At 36.1% G+C, this 21,455-nt stretch overlaps 1 protein-coding gene across 10 annotated transcripts in view; it reads left to right on the top strand.

Moving 5' to 3' along the window:
* RBMS3 (RNA binding motif single stranded interacting protein 3) overlaps positions 1–21,455 on the top strand; it is a 723,832-nt gene that overhangs the window by 487,947 nt on the left and 214,430 nt on the right. For all 10 annotated transcript variants that reach the window (XM_067753570.1, XM_067753568.1, XM_067753573.1 and 7 more), the window contains exon 6: positions 1,042–1,121. In XM_067753570.1, coding sequence (XP_067609671.1) covers positions 1,042–1,121 — 80 coding nt within the window. The remainder of the gene's footprint in view (positions 1–1,041; positions 1,122–21,455) is intronic.

A 21,455-nucleotide genomic window follows, 5' to 3' on the forward strand; every position in this document is an offset into this window, starting at 1 on the left:
TGTATGTGTGCCATTTCTTAAGTCCATTTTTCCTCTAGTGTACCGTTTGTGGGAATTAATTTCTTTTGATCACAGTTGACCCTTTAATTTTTATCTTCCACACCCTGCTTTACAAAATAATAAAGTCCAGATATAGTTACTATTTAGAAAATGTTGCTGATACTGTTCTACTTAGGAGACAGCAACACTGCTAATGTTGGCAGTATGATGCTATGGCCCCGAATGTTATTCATTAGCTTATATCTGAGATGCCAAAACTTGGCACAAGAAACCCAGTCTCGGAATATTGATACCTAGTTTGAAAAAATAGAAGATTGTCTGAAATTGAAAATTAAGAAAGTTCAGGACCTGAGGTTTGTGTATATATGTTCTCCTCCCACATTTGGGACCCCAAATAACTCCCTTCTGTCTCTCACCCAGTGGGTTTTCAATAAAGCCGTCATGATGCTGATGACAACACCGCTGCGTGAATCTCTCCTGTAGGCCGCCAGTTGTTTAAACACAATGCATCCCCTCCCCTTGTTTTGTGGAGACCCTTGAGGTACAGCTTAGTCGTTCCTGTGCAGGTTGGTATCACCCAGGCCTCAGCTAAAAGCCCGCCTCTGCCACTTAACTGCCAAGGTGGTTCATCTCACTAAGCCTTGCTGCCCTCACTAGTGTGAAAGGCAATAACGAAACCTGCCTCTCTGGTTTGCTAACTCAGACATTCAACACACATTCATTGAGCACTTTCAAGTGCCAAGCATTGCTGTATGGATTAAGTAAGATAATGCCTCAGGATTATGTCTGGGTGATGACTCTGCACAGCGCCGTCCACGGTGGCAACATTTAGTAGAGTAAGTGATGCTCTTAGTAGTGATGAGTTTGTGATGTTCTATCCACCTGGTGATGGTGGTCATGGCAACAGTTGGCGGTTCTGGTAAAATTCTGAAATCAAGCTTTTCTATGGTTTTCTTAATTTCCTTTTCTTTTTAATTTATTTTTCCTGGATATGTACAACTTCATGAAAGCATATGATCCCCTGTTTACTTCTTTTCCCAGAATGGAGTCTACTGAAAAATGTGAAGTGGTAATTCAACATTTTAATGGAAAATATCTGAAAACACCACCAGGCATCCCAGGTAAGAAATACCATAAAGTAATCATTAAATAATATCTAGGCTCATTGCTGTTATCAGAATGAGTATATAGTAAAGCCCATGGTTGGCCACTGGGAGGGAAATTTTTGCCTTTAAAAATATGTATTTTTTAATACTATGTAACAACGCATCTTTCTCAAAACTGCCAAAAATTTCTTAGTGATTGTTCTTTGGCCTGTCTTTTGAATCTCTGCTGCTAATTCCCTAAAGTGAATTAGAAGAAAAACATAGCAAAGAATAGGTTAAAATGCACTCGAAGTGAAGAAAGTTTGTGACTCCTATCATTAATATTGGTATCCTGATTTCTAATTTGTAACATATCTAAACAGTGATATATTATAAATAAAATGACAGTGGCATCCATAGATTGAGGCCAGTTGACAGACATTTCTTACCAGTCCATGACAAGAAGAGTACAGAAAAGGAGAGTAAGCATTTAGAAACTTTTATAGCAATATGACACTATCATGAAATCTTAGTGCATCACTTCATATTTTACAAAAATACCAAATGCACATTGAATTTATTTTAAGCTGTCCATGCATCAGAGATAGTCTAGGAAGCACCAATCTAGGCTACCTCAGGGCATTTCACATTTCCAAAGGCAAAATTCTTAAGATTTGACACGTGTTAAAAGATGGTATAACTTTATGCTATTAAGAATTATAGTCAATGTAAAAGAATTGACTATATCACATGTATCAGGATATGAGCTAGAAATACCTCAACATGATATTAATTTGGAAGTAGTATATATGAAAAGTATTGAATATTAAGTGAGTAAATTAAAAAATATATCTTACTCATATGTCAATAAAACTGGAAGAAAAAATATATCTTACTCATGCATAAAAATATTAAAGGTTGAGTGAAGTTCTAAAAAAAATTATAACAAATAGATAAGGAAATATCTGACTATACACGTTGGTTTATTTGTCGCTTTTCGATTTTCCGTGATTCTCAGGAGAAAAAATGTGAAATTCTTCAGTCTTACAATATTTTTCCTTTTGATGATTTTAAGCTGCCTCTCTGTAGTGTTTGCTACATGAAGTATCTACTATTTAAAACCCATGGCTAAAGAGTTCAGGGGTTGAGCATTTTGGTTCCTTAAAATATATTGAGGTTATATAGAAAAGGAAGTCTGAACAAAAAGAGAAATATTTTTGTGGCGGGATCAGGTTCCTTTCATGACTCACTCAGTTTTGGGAGGATGTTGGGAAAGGAGAAAGGCCCTTTAGACTGACACTTGGATGATATGGAAAATCCCAAAGTAGGGCCCCTGGTTAATCACGAGCCGGCAGTGAAGTTGTACCTCAATTTGGTTAGTTTCCATGTGTGACATTCCCTTGAGAACCGGCTGCATTATGATCCAATTGGAGACATATGGTGTTGTTGAGAAAAGAGTTAGCAGTTTTCATCTCAGCATGTCAGCTGCCCTTGCATTTTAAGAGAAATACTTTTTTTTTCTTTTAGCATAAAGGACATTTTAAGACACTCTGCTCAGACCCATCACTGAGTAAAGGAATTGCATTGTTAAAGGATTTTCCCCTTATTCATCTTATTTTAATCCAACAGATGGCTACCTATATAGAAGGCATTCAAACTAGATGTGAATTACATGGTTATGAACAAAATAGGTGGAAATTATTGTTGATTGAAGTTTTAATACAAGTCTCAGTTTTTTATGATTCTTCCTTTTTGGAAAAAGACAGTGAAATCCTTCTTGACCTGATTGATTTGAAATTGTTTTAGGTTAACCCATAGAACATACAGCTGACTAATAGAATTTAATGCTAAGGACAAATAAAGTTACTACAAGTCCCCCAAAGATCTGAGCATCCTTCCTTGAATAAGCAGGCTGTGATATTAACCTATCTAATATCATAGCTACAACCCAATGAAAACATTGTGAATAGCAAGAACTTAGTTATGGGTTTCTCTCTCACTTTTATCTTGTGGGACCATGAGAGGCAGAATAATTACACTCAGTTAAAAACTTTTAAGAGATACAACTTTATGCTTCTGAGATTAGCCTTCAACATAATAGAATTGAATATACAATATCGATCATCATCAATACTTGAATTTGCTTATTTATGCCTACTTTGGAAGTCAAATAGAGTTTAATAAAGGCTTCAAATGCTAACCGAAGACATATAATTTTTTTAGTGAAGTATAGTGGATTTACAATGTTATATTAGTTCAGGTATACAGCAAAGTGATTCAGTTATATATATTCTTTTACATATATATATATTCATACATATTTATATTCTTTACAGATTCTTTTTCCTTATAGGTTATTACAAAATATTGAGTATAGTTCCCTGTGTTATACAGTAGGTCCTTGTTTGTTATCTATTTTATATATAGATAAAAACATATAGATATAGCATGTAGTGTGTATATGTTAATCTAACTCCTAATTTATCCCTCCCCCTTCCCCTTTGGTAACCATAAGTTTGTTTTCTATGTCTGTGAGTCTGTTTCTGTTTTGTAAATAAGTTCATTTATATCATTTTTTTTAGATTCCACATATAAATGATATCATATTATATTTGTCTTTCTCTCTCTGGCTTACTTCACTTAGTATGATCATCTCTAGGTCCATCCATGTTGCTGCAAATGGCATTATTTCATCCTTTTTTATGGCTGAGTAGTATTCCATTGTATATACGTACCACATCTGCTTTATCCATTCATCTTTCAATGGATATTTAGGTTGTATCCAGAGAAAACAATAATTCAAAAAGGCACATGCACCCCAACATTCATTGCAGCACTGTTTACAATAGCCAGGACATGGAAGCAACCTAAAGATACAAAATTTTTGATATTTAAATTTGGTGTGGAGTAAAATGACATAATGCAAGAGGCTGGTATTTTGGAAATCACTGAAGTAAAATGACTGCTGGGTTCATTTACTCCGTCACGACAGGGATAATTAAATTTGCGTACGTGCTGTTTGCCTTTCTTGGTCCTCATTGCTTATTTCTTGTAGATGGTTGAAGTCTTCTTTTCAGAAACTCATACCTTAGTTCTATTTTCTGTTCCATCTTGAGGCATGTGAGTAGGATGTCACAATGAGCCCTGATATCTAGTGAATCCTTTGATATTTTCAAAAGAAGTGATGAATTCCTAACTTTTTAAATACTAATGTAGCTTTAGAGAGATGGTCCTTGCTTGTGGGTGCTAATTAAAATCATCTATAATTGATCTGACCACTTGCAATTAAAATAGAACTTTAAAAAATTGTAAAAACCTCAGTGTTTCACTTTATCAAGATTTGGCATTTTGAATTCAGAAATTTGTGGGTTTTTAGAACAGCACATGGATGGTTTCAATGCAGTACTTTAAGGTTGTGTGAACGAGAGACCCACAAGGATCCAAAAATGACCTAAGATCTTTCAGACCCTAAGACAGCTGTGGAAAAGAGTGAGCCTTGCTTCTAACCTCCCTCTAAGCAAGCAGAGAGAAATCGGTACCATATTCACATCCCTTCCTTCTTCATTAGAGATAACTTGGGGAAATGTGCCATTTTTGTTCTGTCACTCTTGACAGTGATTCCTCTTAAAGTAAATGCAAAGTTCATTATTTTCCTGAGATGATGATCTAGTTTCCAAATCCCATCCTGTGTCATTTCTATAGAAGAACAAGATAAAAATCTACATCAACCCAAAACTCTGACATTGATCAGGCTTTCTCTCTCTGAGTTCCTCCTATTTGTTCATAACAGATTTAATTTTAATGAATACATCATGGATTGTTAATGCCTATTACAGCCTCCCAGAACTAGCTCTGTTCACTTTGAATTATAACATTGTCCCCAGATTTTGGCTACCTGGATCATTGAAGCTAGATATACATCAAAGAAAATCTAATTATTTGAATTCTGGTATGTGAGGTACAGGAAATTAACTAAGACCATGTGGCCGTGTTGCTACCAGCAGGTGGGAAGCAGCGGCCAAAGACATGTTAAATAGCGTCAGTCATGTCATTGCTCTGCAGAAAGGGATCATCCGGTATTTTCTCCCTCCCCTAGAGGGAAAAGAAAACACTGTTCCATAGATGTCGCATGTCGTACATATTGATCTTGATGTTTTCTGGACAAAATGAAGCATCATTAGTTGCTTGCTTGCCTGACCCCAGACATTTCTTTGTTCCAAAACAAATTGCACAGCAACTTGTGCAGCCCCAAAGCGTTCCATTTTAAAACCTCTAGCAGAAAGGGTAAGTTCCTGGGCACTTCAGGGATCTGTAGGGCATGAACTAGAAAAGCTCACGTTCAAAGAGCCCGGGAGCACCACGTGGAAAGGCTTCGGCATCTAAGAACATGTATTGACGAGCAGAACATTCAGACTGCTTTGAGGAAAAAGAAATCACGTTTTGCTCTTAAACTAAGCTTTTGCCTGTAAGCACACGTTCTTATCAGTGGAGCAGTCTTTTCAGAAGACAATGGAATAACCCACTTTTAGTATGATTTTATTACTCTTTGGATAATTATATCTAATCCCAGTTGAACTCCAAGAAGTAGGGAAGGGTTGAGAGAGACCTCACCCTATTTGGGGATCTTTTCAATTTTAGCAAATCTTCTGATCAACAGAAATTTGGACAGATGAATCATGTTTTCCTAATCAGTAAAATAAAACTGTGTGCCTTCTTGATCCTTTTTTTTTTTTTAAAATTCATTTTTGGCTGCGTTGGGTCTTTGTTGCTGCGCGTGGTCTTTCTCTAGTTGTGGTGAGCAGGGGCTACTCTTCATTGTGGTACGCAGGCTTCTCATTGCGGTAGCTTCTCTTGTTGAGGAGCACAGGCTCTAGGTGCGTGGGCTTCAGTAGTTGTGGCTCGTGGGCTCTAGAACGCAGGCTCAGTAGTTGTGCCACAGGGGCTTAGTTGCTCCGCAGCATGTGGGATCTTCCTGGACTCGGGCTCAAACCCGTGTCCCCTGCACTGGCTGGCGGATTCTTAACCACTGCGCCACCAGGGAAGTCCCTGATCCTTTGATATATAATTTTACGATTGTATGTTTATGTAAATAAAAACTGTGTAGGATTTTGGATGTGCATGTGTATTTAGGGGAGCATTCAAGGAAAAATATTTACAGTCTGATAATTTTTTAAAGAAAAGGGAAAAAATTAATGTTGTTTGCATAAATTTCAAACTTCCCTCAGAGTAATGTATCAACAATGTACTAAAATGAAATTTAGATTACAATTCTGAATATTTGAGCAACAGACACATTTTTATCAGGGAAAATGTTGCCAACTCTCACAAGCAGTGTTTCCTCAGTGGTACCAGTCTGATAAGTCACAAATGCAACTATAGTTGAGTAAAAGACAGCAAATAGAAAAGTATTATCGTGTACAGTTTAGTAAAAATATATCTCTGATTCTACTCATGAGGAGCACTGCCTAACTCTGAGTTTTTCTTCTTTGTGAAACTAAAGCATCATTTGCATAATAAACTTTGCAAACACCTTGATCCCCAACTGGGCGTTGCCTTAGATTTCTCATTAATAAGAGGATTTTTGCAATACTTAGGAGGTACTTTCTGTTGAGCTCTTCATCTTTAATGTTAGTGATGCTTTCTAGATTATTTCTGTCTACCAAACACATAGTTGGTTGCTTCATGATGAAACACTGCTGGAGTATTATTAGTGAATTTCACAGAGCAAACTGACCACTTCATAGCCAATAGAGTCTAAGAGGCTGTGAAGTCTATGTTCTTGACCAATCATTTCTCAGCCTTTCTATGGAGCCATACCTGATACGGTGAAGGTAGTGACAGAGATTATTACATTTTGAAATCTGGATAGTGAGAGGCCAGATAGAGAAGGTACAGGGGATCATCTTCAGGAGATTAAACATGATTGGAATGGGTTTTGAGTCCTGTGCTATAGCCCTCCTCTGCCTGTGATAACAGCTGAGGAAGAGGGGTGCATCCAGGAAGCGTCCCACATCAAGCATCCAGCAAATCTCTCCACTTTTGTAATTCAGGGAAAATCTATAAAATCTATAAAACCTCACTCAACCTGATATGGGTTTTCTGCAAAGTTTGGGGGAGTATCACTCCCTAGTACAACTCTCAATCAATGGGAAATGAGAGTCAGCAGATTCTAGGAGTTTCCCACAGTGGTAACAAGCTTAGTGAGGCACCTTTTATTGGCTTTTCTTTCTTCCCTGACTTTCTTTTCCTTCCCTATTATGTTTCTGCTTCCTGGCCTCAGCTCCCAATTAAACTATCTTGTTCCAGGCTCTGATTTGGGGGAACTCAAATTAAGGAGGGTGATCCAGCAATTGTGGTAGAGAATTATGTTTTGATTGAAAACTTCTGGCCATAGAGGAAGAAAGGAGATACAGCTTAAGTAGTGAAGTGAATTTCCTTGACCGAATATATTGTTTTCATTACTTTATTTTAAACATTTATAGTAGCATTTATGAACCATGTATTAGGGATGATAAAGGTGAATAGTAGTGATCCTATACAGATGGTAGTCAGAGTTTAAAGTTAGCAAGAGAGATGTGTAAGACAATGAGGATGAAGTGCCACCATGACGTGGCTGACCTTTGAAAAACTGCAGACATGAAGAGGTGGGTCATTGATGAAAATGGGGAGAGAATGAGGGCCCAGGAAATAGTCATAATGCCAGCAAAGTGAAGGTGAGGGGTGGGCATAGAAAATCATGACACAGAGAAAAGAATTTGTGAGATTTTGGTCTTGGATAAAGGTAGAGTGGTGGCCGTTGATAATGGGTCCAGTGTGGGAACATCTGGAGTTGATGGAAGTGAAATGATCTTTAGTTGAACAACTGGGCCTTCTGATTAGTATGTTGGGAGTGTTTTCAACAATGTTGTAGATTTCCTGACTAACCTTCACTCTTCCCTTGATCTTCCCTAAAGTTCTAATCTTCATAGGAGAAGGTTAGGGAGGGTGAAGAGTGATTTTTTGTTTATGTATTTGATTCTGAGTTTTCTGAACCAGGGTTTTGTTTAGTTGTTTTATTTGTTTTTATTATTGTTGTTGCTTCAAGTGCTATTGTTTAGCTCAGTGTAGATTCTCAGTAAATGTTCTTTAAAGTTGATGCACAATTCCATGAATTGAATAACCCTCATACTTATATTTGTTTTTAATGGAATTCCTGAGGATATATGGGGGATGCCCACCTTCTGTGTCATCAACAAACTTGGAGGAAAACATTGAGAGAAATCTTTAAATCTTTTCTTAATTTCTGACAAAAATTCTCTACAACACATTTGTATATCTAAAAGAGAGAGAGAGCTACATATTCACAAGAAAAAGAAACTTAATTTGATTGAGAAAGATTCTAGTTGCTTTTTAAAAAGCCTCATTTTCCAGGACTGCTTTCCAAGGTGTTATGCTGGTAATCAAATTGTTATTTCTTTAAAGAACTCATTCTTGAATGGGACAATGATGAATTCTGCTTTCCGACACAGAAAATAATATTGCCTGATTTATGTTGAAATAATGTCTAGATCTTAACTTCTTGCCACTGGATCTAGTTAGGCACTATTACTATGCTGTACTTTTTTTTTTCTTTTTTCACATAAAAATGTGACTATCTTGAGAATAAACAGAAAAGAGAGTTTCTTGGTCTATGCTTTTATTCCTTTTGGCATAAAGTCACTTCTCTCTGCCTATAGGAAGTACTGCATTGGCTTATTATTCCTATTATAATATGATATATAATACAATATGTAGTGTTTAATCAATATGATATGGACAATATGTTTTGCTGGCCATATATTTTCTATAATTATGTATAAGCACCAATGAATAGTAGCAGAATTTGTCTAGAGTCTGCACTTGGCTCCAGAATCTCATTTTTTTTAATCAAAATTTCATGGAACTGAGAAGAGGGATGAAGAGGTTTTCTATACATCTCCAGAATCACGAACCATCTTCGTCTATTTTTATGTAAAATAATAACTCCATTCAGGTCTTCAAAAATTTCTGCATTGAAGATTTCACAGTAAAGACTTACAAGGGAATTCCCTGGCGGTCCAGTGGTTAGGACTTTGCGCTTCGACTGCAGGGCACCCAGGTTCCATCCCTAGTTGGGGAACTAGAATATCACATGCCACACAGCGCAGCCAAAAAAATAACTTACAAAATAAATTACAAAGCCTTAATTTTATTCCTAAAATGATGTTGGGCTTTGCCTTCTGTCAGCATTGCTAATGAGTAGTTAAACCATGAGTGTCTGTCCGAATGAGTCCTATTAGCAAGCAAAGAGGTTTGAGTAGCTTAAGACCAATTAAGACACAAGCCATAGAAACCAAGCTCTGAATAATTAAGTGCTTAGTGCATTTCCACATCTAGAGTTTCATTTAATAGGATCGATTTAAAAATACCAATTTTTCTAACCAATTTTTGGATAAATGGATAGTAGCCTGAATTAAATTCTCGCCACTCTCTCCTCGTAACTATCAAGAAGCCTGCCATGTACACAGCTCACTATTTATGATCTAATTTTTTAGAATGAAAAGTCTGCAAAGTTTAAGAAAATATTTTAAGAGGAATATAAATGAAAACGCTCATTGAGAGCTCTGAACCAGCCATCATTTATCTTATAACTGTTTCCTCTGATTTCTTACCTCTTTAAGCCTATGAATGATGAATCAATTAGTTTATTTATTATTTTAGTCATTTTTCATTACAGAAGAAGAAATCTTTCAAAGGATATTGGCATGTTTTTGATCTTTTTTTAGAATTCATATATTTCAAAGACATATTTATCCAATTAGATTGTATATTTTTCTAAGAAAAAACTTTAATGTTTATCTTTCCCTTTTCCTCAAACAACTCATAAACTATTTGAATGTAAAGACTGCACCTTGGTGTTCATGTTTCAAGCATCTAACCCAAAGCCTGTCACAGAAGAGTACCAATAATTATTTGTTAAATGAGTCAATATCTACTTGTGATAGGCAGAATCATGCCCCTCCTCCCCCAAAGAACTCTAAGACCTAATCCCCATTCCCTGTGAATATGGCAAAAAAATTAAGGTTGCAGATGGAATTAAGGTTGCTAATAAACTGACCTGAAAGTAGGGAAATTATTCTGAGTAGGCCCAGTGTAATCACAGGGGTCCTTAAAAGTGGAGGAGGGGACAGGACAGGAGCTCAGAGGGATGCAATAGAAGGACTTGAGCCACCACTGCTGGCCTTAAAGATGAAGCAATGTGGGCAGCTAGCCTCTGGAATATGAAAAAAACAAGAAATTGGATTCTCCCCTAGAACCTCCAGGAAGGAACTCAGCCCTGTTGACACCATGATTTTATCCCAGTGGAATGTGTGTCAAACTTCTGACCTACAGTAGTATAAATTAGTGAATTTGTATTATTATATACCCCCATGTTTTTTGTTAATTTGTTATAGCAGTAACATAAAACTAATAGACTAGTATAGAACTTATTTCAACTGAATATCGTCCAAACTGTTTCTAAATTACGTTATAAACAGCCTCTAGAGAAATTTCTTAGTTTCTCGTATTTTTAACTTTCTTTGTATTATTTGGTGGCTTGTATGTTAAACAGGAAAAACTATCCTGTTAATTATTTTGACTTTAGAGTTTCTTTATACCTTCTCATAAAGATATATTAGAATGGAAGACTGTTAAACATCCAAAAAGAGAGTCTTTGGAGATGGGTGATAAGGTATCAGAGAACATTTTCACTTTTTATTGAAGTATAGTTGATTTACAATGTTGTGCTAATTTCTGCTGTACAGGTAAACAACTGAGTTATACACATATATACATTCTCTTTTATATTCTTTTCCATTATGGCTCATCCCAGGAGATTGGATATAGTTCCCTGTGCTATATAGTAGGACCTTGTTGTTTATCCATCCTAGTATAATAATTTGCATCTGCTAACCCCAAACTCCCACTCCATCCCTCTCCTCACCCCCTCCCCCTTGGCAGCCACAAGTCTGTCCTCTATATCCACGAGTCTGTTTCCATTTTGTAGATAGGTTCATTTGTGTCATATTTTAGATTCCACATATAAGTGGTATCATATGGTATTTGTCTTTCTCTTTCTGACTTACTTCACTTAGTATGATAATCTCTAGTTACATCCGTGTTGCTGCAAATGGCATTATTTCGTTCTTTTTCATGGCTGAGTAGTATTCCATTGTATATATGTACCACATCTTCTTTGTCCATTCATCTGTCAATGGACATTAAGGTTGTTTCCATGTCTTGGCCATTGTGAATGGTGCTGCTGTGAACATAGGGGTGCAGGTATAGAGAACGTTATTTTTGACCTAAAGAAATCAAATATCATTCAAACCATTTGTTTCTGTAAAATGTGCCAGGAAAAGTATACCACTGTAATCTAAATTCATGCAAATGTGTACCTCTTAACTCTCAACCCTAATATTTGCTTTCAGTAATTGCTGTTATTTAAAAAAAATCATTAGGGTTTAGAAGAGCTCAAAGAGGTTATAAAGCTGATATCAGCCTTGAGTTTTAGGTGATTATATCTAAGGCATATATGATGCCCCATTCTGGCTCACTGTCCCATGAAATGAAGAGTGCCCTAAAGCTCTGAATAGGTGAGTCCCATAGGAAAGCTTAGTTTTGAGACATAAGTAGAAGTTCAGGGAGATAATTATCAATATTTATTAAGTGTTAACACGATATACAGTTGGCCCTTGAGCAACCCCCGGGGTTGGGGCACTAACCCTTCTCGCAGTTGAAAATCCTTGTATAACTTATAGTTTGTTCTCTGCATATGTAGTTCCTCCATATCTGCAGTCCTACATCCATGGATTGAATCAACCTCGGATTGTGTAGTACTACAGTATTTCAATTTACTCTTGAAAAAATTCCAAGTATAAGTGGACCCGCCCAGTTCAAACCTGTGTTATTCAAGGATCAACTGTATATTCTTATTATTCAAGTGCTTAAATTTGTATTGATTTAAGTGCTTCTTATTATTCACAGGATTAAAATACTTTCAGGGAATTTACAAAAATATATTTCTCAGCCAAAGATGTATTACAGTTCTGTAGCAAGATTAGGGGGCTGTAAATAGGGTCATTTTCTCTTGAACTGAGAGTGGGACTTATTTTGGACCGGAAGTTGATCAAATAGTGTACTGTCACTGAAATGTCCTAAAGTAAAAGACTCAGCAGTTTAAGTTGATTTCTAGCTGTTTGGTGTTAGAGCAGATGTTAGCCCTCCCAGGGTGCTTGCCTGACTTCCATCAGCCAGCACCTACATCTCTCTTTCTAGGTGGGCTGCCCTCAGGCTGGGGGAGCCTGGTTTGCTGATGCACAATGAGAGTTAGAAGTATCTAGGAAGTCCCATCCCCCTGATGGGGGCAGCCCTTAAACAATGATTGACAGGAGTTGAGCTCTCTGCATCCCAGTTCTTTTGTTCCTGATGAGAACACCCTGATATACCCTATACTATCTCCACAGTTTCCCTGACTTACCTGGACATACACATACTAGACACACGCTAAGTAAAGTAGCAATTGTTGATAGTTATCAGGCTTCTCTGCAAAAAGCAAGAACAGTTTCACTATTGATAAGACCTTTGTAGTGGTGGATAGAATTGCAATCCTGTGTAATGTGAGTGAGTAGGTTACTGGTGGGTAGCACGATTTAGCTGATCCCACTGTGTCTTGATAAAGGTACATCCCAAAGAATCAAAATCGTAGCAATATAAAAGATAATGGGGTTTTAATACAAGCATTCCTAACAAAGCACAAAAGCATAGAAATCAAATATTGAAACTATTTTTTATGAGCAATAACTTTAAGATGGTGTGGTGTATTTGAACCAAATGGTGGTCCAGAGACCTGTGGGGTCCCTGAGATTCTTTCCCTTTCTGGTGGTCTGCAAGGTCAACATATTTTCATAATACTGGCATATTGTTTGCCTTTTTTACTCTGATTCTCTCATGAGCATAGAGTTGAGTTTCCCAGAGGCTACGTGATGTATGATATGGCAACAGATTGAATGCAGAAGCAGATATTAGAATCCAGCTGTCTTCTATTAAGCCCAAAATTACAGAGATTTGCACAAATATAAAACAAGGCCACTCTTGTGTTTATTTATTTTGTTTTTGAATATTTTTTATAAAAATATATCACTTGTGGTATCATGTGATTTTTTAAAATTTTTTATTGGAGTATAGTTGATTTACAATGTTGTATCAGTTTCAGGTGTACAGCAAAGTGAATCAGTTATACATATACCTATATCCACTCTTTTTTTAGATTCTTTTCCTGTATAGGCCATTACAGAGTATTGAGTAGAGTTCCCTGTGCTATACTTATATACTTATTAGTTATCTTAGGTCCTTATTAGTTATCTATTTTATATAGTAGTGTGTATATGTCCGTCCCAATCTCCCAATTTATCCCTGCCCCCCCTTACCCCCTGTTAACCATGTTTGTTTTCTACGTCTGTATTTTAAAATAAATTAATAAGGAAACATCTAAAGTTCTGGGTTTTTTAATGGTAAATATAAATAGATTTAACCTATGTAAGCAAAAGCTCTTGGGAGGGCTTCCCCGGTGGCGCAGTGGTTGAGAGTCCGCCTGCCGATAAAGGGGACACGGGTTTTTGCCCCGGTCCGGGAAGATCCCACATGCCGCGGAGTGGCTAGGCCCATGAGCCATGGCCGCTGAGCCTGCGGGTCCGGAGCCTGTGCTCCACAACGGGAGAGGCCGCAACAGTGAGAGGCCCGCGTACTGCAAAAAATAATAATAATAAATTTAAAAAAAGCTCTTTGGAGTCTTTAATAATTGTTAAGAGTGTAAAGAGGTCCTGAAGCAAACATATAAACAATCAACAAACAAAACTTAACAACTTTGAATGTCCCTGATATAGAGTGAAACTCAAGATTCAAGTCCTTTCATCTTCTCAGAATTAGAAAAGACTAATGAAGATAGCAATATCAAGATGAAGTTTAAAATATCCTCTCATCTTTCTAATCTTATGTGGAAAAACTGGATGTGTTCTGGAACACTATTTTAAGTGGAATGATTAGGAAATACACTGCTATTAAATGAGTTACACTATTACTTTTTGGCAGCAAGCATACAGATTCCTTAATTTATAGTGAGTCTTTTGTTTTTCAAATGCAGAGGCAATGGTTATGCTTCTAAACATATGCTTCATCATTTTATTAGCAAATAGTATATTGTTTGACCGAGTACATGAATGTTTTGTTGGAACAATGTGCATACACAGCACGTGTGGTGTGCACGGTTGTGGGAATGGAACTGTGTGATATGTGAGTGGCACGTGAGTCTGTCAGAACTTAGGGAGAGTTTAAGGGTAATATTTAAGAGCCAGAAGGCTAACCACAGATATGACATAGGAGTTCTGTTATCATCATAAGAACTGCTAATTTCACATAGTGCTTGTCTTCCAGCTGGACTGTACTTTGGAGTTCTACCCACCATGTGGGATGCATCTTACAGACTTCCAGGTTTGCTAGTTGAAGTAAATAATAACAGTAGTATAATAACAATAACACATAACTAATTGAACACTGTATACTTTTAGTTTTCACATATATATTTTTTTAATTTTCAGAAATGGTAGTCTCCTGTTCCAGAGTCCCAATATCATGATTCTTTTAAGCTTATTGCCTTTTAACCTAATATAAAAGATCTCTAAGGAAAGTAGTTACCTAGTCATCTTTAGTAATTGGTTATCATTTTAACCCAATGAATTCATGTAAGAGATAAAAGAATGTAAGATACAATTTCTCCTGTAATTTATTTTGAAAAGACACAACTTAACATTTGTTGACATCCTTTGACAGCCCCATCACTTTTCTCATCCCAAGGACAAGTGTTTTTCCTTTTTGCTGCATGTATGATGGTAAAGAAAAGTGCAACATCCACTTGCTTGAGAGCCTCCTGGCTGGGATGCTCTTTTCCTCTGTGAATTTACTTGGCGGGAGAACATATTCTATAGAGAAAACCATCTTCTCCCTTGGAGACTAATGGATCTCGGTTTGACTTTTGGTTCTGTCTCTTGTTACTTTTGAATATGGGCAAGTTATTTAGTCTCTTGCCAGGCTGGTCAAGGACCCTAATGTTTCCATTAAGTGTTTATAATGCCTTCTTTACCGAAGTGTTGCTAGAATTAACTGAGAGATTTTGTGCAGCTCCACAAAAGTTCTGGCAGGAAATGGTAGATATTCTCATTATAGGTAGCATCTGTTTGCATCATAAGAATCATTTCATCAACATCCACTCTCTAGGCTGGAAATATAATTTCACTTTTGAACTCTATGAACTATAATCATTGATGGACATTATCTAGTACATGGACTGTATAAGGTATACCTCTCTTAGAGCTAGGTTAAGACTACCCTTCAATTTCCAAACTTCTTCACACATATCTCATTCTAGAATACTGTCCAATTAATTAAGTGTCTCAGCGGGAGCTCAACAGTTCTCTAGGAGGGTTAGAAAAAGTAGCGCACCAGATATATATTTACCTGAAATTTGCTGTGGTGACCCCCAATTCATAAATACTGGTCACACTTCTGATAGAACCAAGACAGTCGTGTTAATGCAGAGGGTCATTATTTTAGGTAAAACAGCTGTAAAAACGAATGACCTCAAACCTCTTGTAATCATTTCTTGGCGTATCTTTGCACCTCCAGTTCACAGGTCCTAGGATCCCCCTCTACCCTAATTTCCCAAAGAAATCCTGCTCAAAAGTAAATATAACATTTTTGATGTAGATTTTCCTGATTTCCAACTTCTCTGTTCTTAAATTTCACTGCATCCCATTGAATTGTTTTCTCCTATATTGGGTATCCATTTGTGATATAAAGCCTCGTGTGACAATTGCTGTCTACTTGCCTTATCCCACTGGATGGCAGAATTATGCCTTTTTTAATCCTTATATCTCCTCCAATGTCTAGCATTTAAACATAGGAGATGCTTAATATAGATACACTGAATTTAATTTTAAAACATTGAGCCCATTATTCCAGTGTGATTTCTTAATACTGTCTTAATAATGCATTCGATCAGTAAATACTTATAAAGTGAATATAGAAGCTATCAACTATGACAATTCCATATAGAAATATTTTGCATAATATGTTCCTTTTTGTAAATTTTAAAACATTTAAATCTCAAAAGCTTTCATTGGTTGGAAGTCAGTGTTCAAAAATACAACTATCCTTTTCTTTCTCATAAAGGTTAAATTATCTCTCCATTCTACACCCTACTACATCCGATTAAAAAAACAAAAAAGTAATGGGCTATGAAATATAAAAGAAGCAAAAAGAATATAAAATAAATGTGTTAGAACACCAAACATCCTGTTGGATTTTACAATTAATTCTACAACTAACAACAGACCTACTGTCTTTTACTTACAATCCTTTGAGAACACAGCTCTAGCCCTTTCAAAGGTTTCTCTCTTCCTAAAGTTCCTGCAGCTTCTGTCCTTGTCGTGCAGAGGGGCCACAGTGCCCCATGCCATCAGCAGAATGGACTCATTAACCTTTCTGATGATTTGAACTGTCGTTTGAATAAATATTTATACCCTTTTCCCCTGATGGCTTAATGAAGTCCTTTATCAATAGCACGAAGAGCTTCTCCCCTTGACCTTTGTCACCTGTTCGTTCAGAAAATTTTTATCAAGCTGTTTTGTTTACATTGTTAATCCCTCGCTGCCTTAGGTTTGGCACAGAAGCATATTCATTCTGGATTTAGTGGAATTATTTTACACTCTTTTGGCTTCTGCAAAGAAAATAATTTCTGTCTTTGGGTTTCCTGTTTTAACTTTAGGATATAAACATTTCCAATTTCTGAATATTTGTCTTTCGGTTTCTTGTCTGCCTGTGGAGTATTTCTCTTGATATTCTTTGTATGTGATTACTTCAATTTCACTTTTTGATAACCGTATCTCCTACAAGATACAGTTAGAGGAGGTGTTAGCGAACACTGTGGAGGTAATCAAACCAATATATGCGTGTATCAAACAGACACTTTGAACACCTAAGCTAAATTTACATGTTACATGTCAATTAAATCTCAATAAAGCTGGGGGAAGAAAAGATAGAGCCAAGAAATGCCTCTGTTTCCCTGTTCCCACGTTCTATCAATGAACACTTCTTTTATGAGGAGAATAAAGGGGGGTTACTATATGCCAAACATTGTGCTTAGTGCATTATGGATTATTCTGTTTTATTCTCAAAGTGCCCTTCGGAAAAAGGCACTGTTCCATTTTGCAGATGCGAAGGCTGAGACTTACAGAATTTATGTAAATTGCTCAGACTCACACATAGTAAGTGGGCTGATTGATCCCAGGATTAATTTCTGCCACTTACTGGATATGTGACTTGGACAAGTTACTTAACCTCTCTGTGCCTCAATTTTCTCATCAGCAAAATGGAGATAATCATAGTTCCTTTCTGTACTATCATCGTGAGGTGGCTGTGGATTAAATAAGTTAACACCTATATATTGAACTCTTGGAATGTTCCCGGTAAATACTAAGTGCTTTTTAGGTGTAAGTAGCACTTAGTTATACTGTCATAATGTTTTTTCTTGGATGGAAAGGGGAAGTACTATAGGAGAGGAAACCCCATAACTCTTCCTCTATGTATGTTTTCCCTCCATTCCCAAACTTGGAGGACCATGTTTCTTCTTTATTTGCTAAATAAGATGAGTATTAATATTCTGTATTGGGTTAAGTGTTTCATTCCTTTAGTACATTTGAAGCCTTCCTCTTTGAGATTCAGTTGCTCACTTCAATACTTATTCTAGCTTTTAGAGGAGTAGAAATATTTGGCCATCACTTTCAGCAAACCATGTACTTCATTTTTATACTAGTGTTTAATAAGTGGTTCTCTTGTTATAAAGGAGAGGTAACCTATTTATAGAAACTTCCTTTGGAGAAACCATCTTTCTTCAAAAACTAAGCTGTAGAATGATTATTTTCTTTTATTTTTGCTGTTTTGAGTTGTATATAAAGTTTGAGAGCTGGGTCCAGAAGAAAAGGCAGATTGCTAAAAAGCCTCAATTAGAGGAATTACAGACTTGTTTTTTTCTCCTCTATGGTATCCTCTCATTGGATGGACCAAAGAAGCAATGGAAACTGAATGAGACCTGATAATGCTTTTTATTCCCTGTATTCCAAAGATACTGGAGAAAGTATCTTGCTTTCAGTACTGTTTCCAGGCTGAAAAGTACCACTTAGAAAAGCAATTACTACAGGTACCTAATTCAAAGAACTGAATAGAATTCCTTTTGTGGTTACAAAGGGGCTATGAATCTCAAAGTCATAAAGAATATCTACTGGATTGAAAAAATTTCTAGCAATCCTAGATTAAGGCCAAAAAATCAAAATCTCAATGACATGTTAGAAAATCTGTATAGTTTAATGACTGGAGGCACAAAAAGATGGTACTTTAAAGCCTGGTTTATCTGATGGTAATTCAATGTCCTTTACACTAGTAGACATTTAATATTTTTTCTTTATTTATTAAGCAAATATTTTTAATTTGAGTGTAAAGTAGACCTAGGAATACGTTTCCAGGGTGAGGAATAAACATACAGTGGAAGAAGAGTAATGAAGCGGCCAGAGAATGGGGGTAAAAGGAGGGAATGAGCAATTCCACTTGGAGGAGAGATGCCCAGATCAGATCTTGATGAATACTTTGAATTGAATAGAACTAGCTGGGGCTGGTTTGGTCTGATTGGGCTTAAACTAGGTACTTGGGTTAAGTTCCATATAGTTAGATTTTTTAGAAACCTGAAGTTGATCAATTTTATTTTTAACTAAGTGCTTCTATATTAAAGATATTAAGCATTTGTCTATCACATTTCTTACAAGTGTTTTTGCCTAGTTTACTGTTTAACTTCCATTTTTTAAAAAAATAGTTTAATTTTTATGTGAAATAAAGTAATCTTCTCCACTATATCTTTTTAAAAAAACTTTGAATGTAAGAGATTTCATTAGCATTCACTTCTGTATCTTTTACTTTTCCTCTACATTTAACTTGTTAGTGTATTTGGTATCAACTAAGTATCTAAATTGATTATTTAACAAGGTATCTCATCAGTACTTAGAAATTAATGCATCCCGTGCACATATTTGATATTACCTTTCCCTGTGCCAGGTTAATTACCTGTGGTATGTGTGCTTACATTGCACAAGAGTCACAATAGTACACGTATCTGACATTATACTGTATCTCATAGAGCTAGACCCTCCTCTAGATCTTACTTTCAGATTTTTATTTTTTATTTATTTTTATTTATTCATTTTTTTAAGCATCTTTTTTGGAGTATAATTGCTTTACAATGGTGTGTTAGTTTCTGTTTTATAACAAAGTGAATCAGCTATACATATATACATATATCCCCATATCTCCTCTCTCTTGCATCTCCCTCCCACCCTCCCTATCCCACCCCTCTAGGTGGTCACATACTTGAGGACACGAGGAAGGGGAAGGGTAAGCTGGGACGAAGTGAGAGAGTGTCATGGACATATATACACTACCAAATGTAAAATAGACAGCTAGTGGGAAGCAGCCACATAGCACAGGGAGATCAGATTTTTATTTTTTAGTTTTAGCTATTTTGCTGCCAGACCTACTTTAAAATCAGTTTTGTCACACTGTCTCCAAAATGAAAATCACATACATAGTTCCTGAAAACTCCCTTATGCTTCCCCTTTGTAGTCAAACCCTCCCTTTCCCCTTTAGTCATTGGAAACCACGACTTTGTTTTCCATCCCCGTAGTTTTGCCTTTTGGAGAATGCTCTATAAATGCAATCATACAGTGTGGAGTCTTCTAAATCTGCCTTCCTTCTCTTAGCCTAAGGATTTAAAGTCCATGCATGCTGTTGAGTGATCATTAGTTCACTTCTTGTTATTGCTGTGTAGTATTTCTTTGAATTGTTGTGCCTCATTTTGTTTATTCTTCAGTTGAAAGGCAGATAAGTTTTTTGAAACTAGATATGACAAAGTACCCATTTTTGATGTCAAATCAGTGTCTTTTTTGGGGGGGAGGGGGGTACTATTAATTGGGAGTGGATCCTGGATTTTATCTAATACATGGAGTAATCACTATCTAATCCTTGACTTGTCTCTTTTGTAGCTAAATTTTAAAATACTAAGCCGTTTATTTTCCTGGAAAATTTAAAACTTGACTATGATGGATTATTTTTTCAATGTACATTTGGTTTATGTTATATTTTGAGTTGGTAATATGTACAAATAGTTACAACATTCAAAAGAACTTCACAGTGAAAAATAGTTTCTCTCCCTTTCCTGCAGTGGTCACCCTAGTTTTCTCCCTAGAAGAACTGGTGTCAACATTTCTTGTGTTTCCAGAGGCTGTTCATGAATACCAAACATTTAGATTTTCACTCCAATGGTAGCAAGTAGACACTCTCTTCTAAACCTTGATATTTTTCACTGAACAAGGTACCTTCAGATTTATTCTTCACAGTGCAAGGAAAGCTGTTTCACTATTTTTGATGGTTGTATAGTATACCATTTTATTGATACACAGTGATTTTTATAAAAATGTTCAAAGTTCCTTACTTATGAATATCTAGGTTGTTTTTTTAATCCTTTTCTATTACAAATAGCACAGAAATGAACATTGATATTCGTACCCTTTTCACATAAATGCAACATATCTACAGGAAAAATATGGAAAGTGGACTTGGTAGGTAAAGTAATACTTTCTTGCTTATTAGATTTTGATAAATTTTGCCAAATTGCTCCTCTCATAGGTTATCCTGAGCCCCACTCACACCAGTCAGTATAAGAAGTTCTTTCTCCTGACACCTCGGCCAGTATAATGGTTATGAATCTTTTTCTTAGCTAATATAACAGGTGATGTTTTACCATATTGTAGTCTTAAGAGTAATAAAAGAAATGTAAATGAAGGTTGAGCATCTTTGCGTGTGTTTAGAGCTTTGATATTTCCTCTTTTTGAACTCTGTTCATATTGTTTGTCCAGTTTTCAACTGGCCTTCTTCTTATTCATTTGTAGGTACTTTATTACAGTGAAGAAAACTGGTGTTTGTCAGTCACTTATCTTTTGCCTTCATTAATGGTGGGGTTTTTTTTTTCCATTTCAGATTCTTTTAAGATTATACACACACACATATAATGCCCACTCTAAAGATATTAAAATATCATTGTTTTCTCTACTAATGGTATCATTTCATCTTTTAAAATCTAATTGTGAAATCATCTAGAATTGATTTTAGCATAAGTTGCAAAAAGGGAGAAACCAGCTTTATTTTTCTTTATTTCCTGATAGTCAATTGTTCCAA

Source organism: Pseudorca crassidens, chromosome 10 (genome assembly GCF_039906515.1).
Source record: "Pseudorca crassidens isolate mPseCra1 chromosome 10, mPseCra1.hap1, whole genome shotgun sequence".
NCBI classification, from domain to species: domain Eukaryota; kingdom Metazoa; phylum Chordata; class Mammalia; order Artiodactyla; family Delphinidae; genus Pseudorca; species Pseudorca crassidens.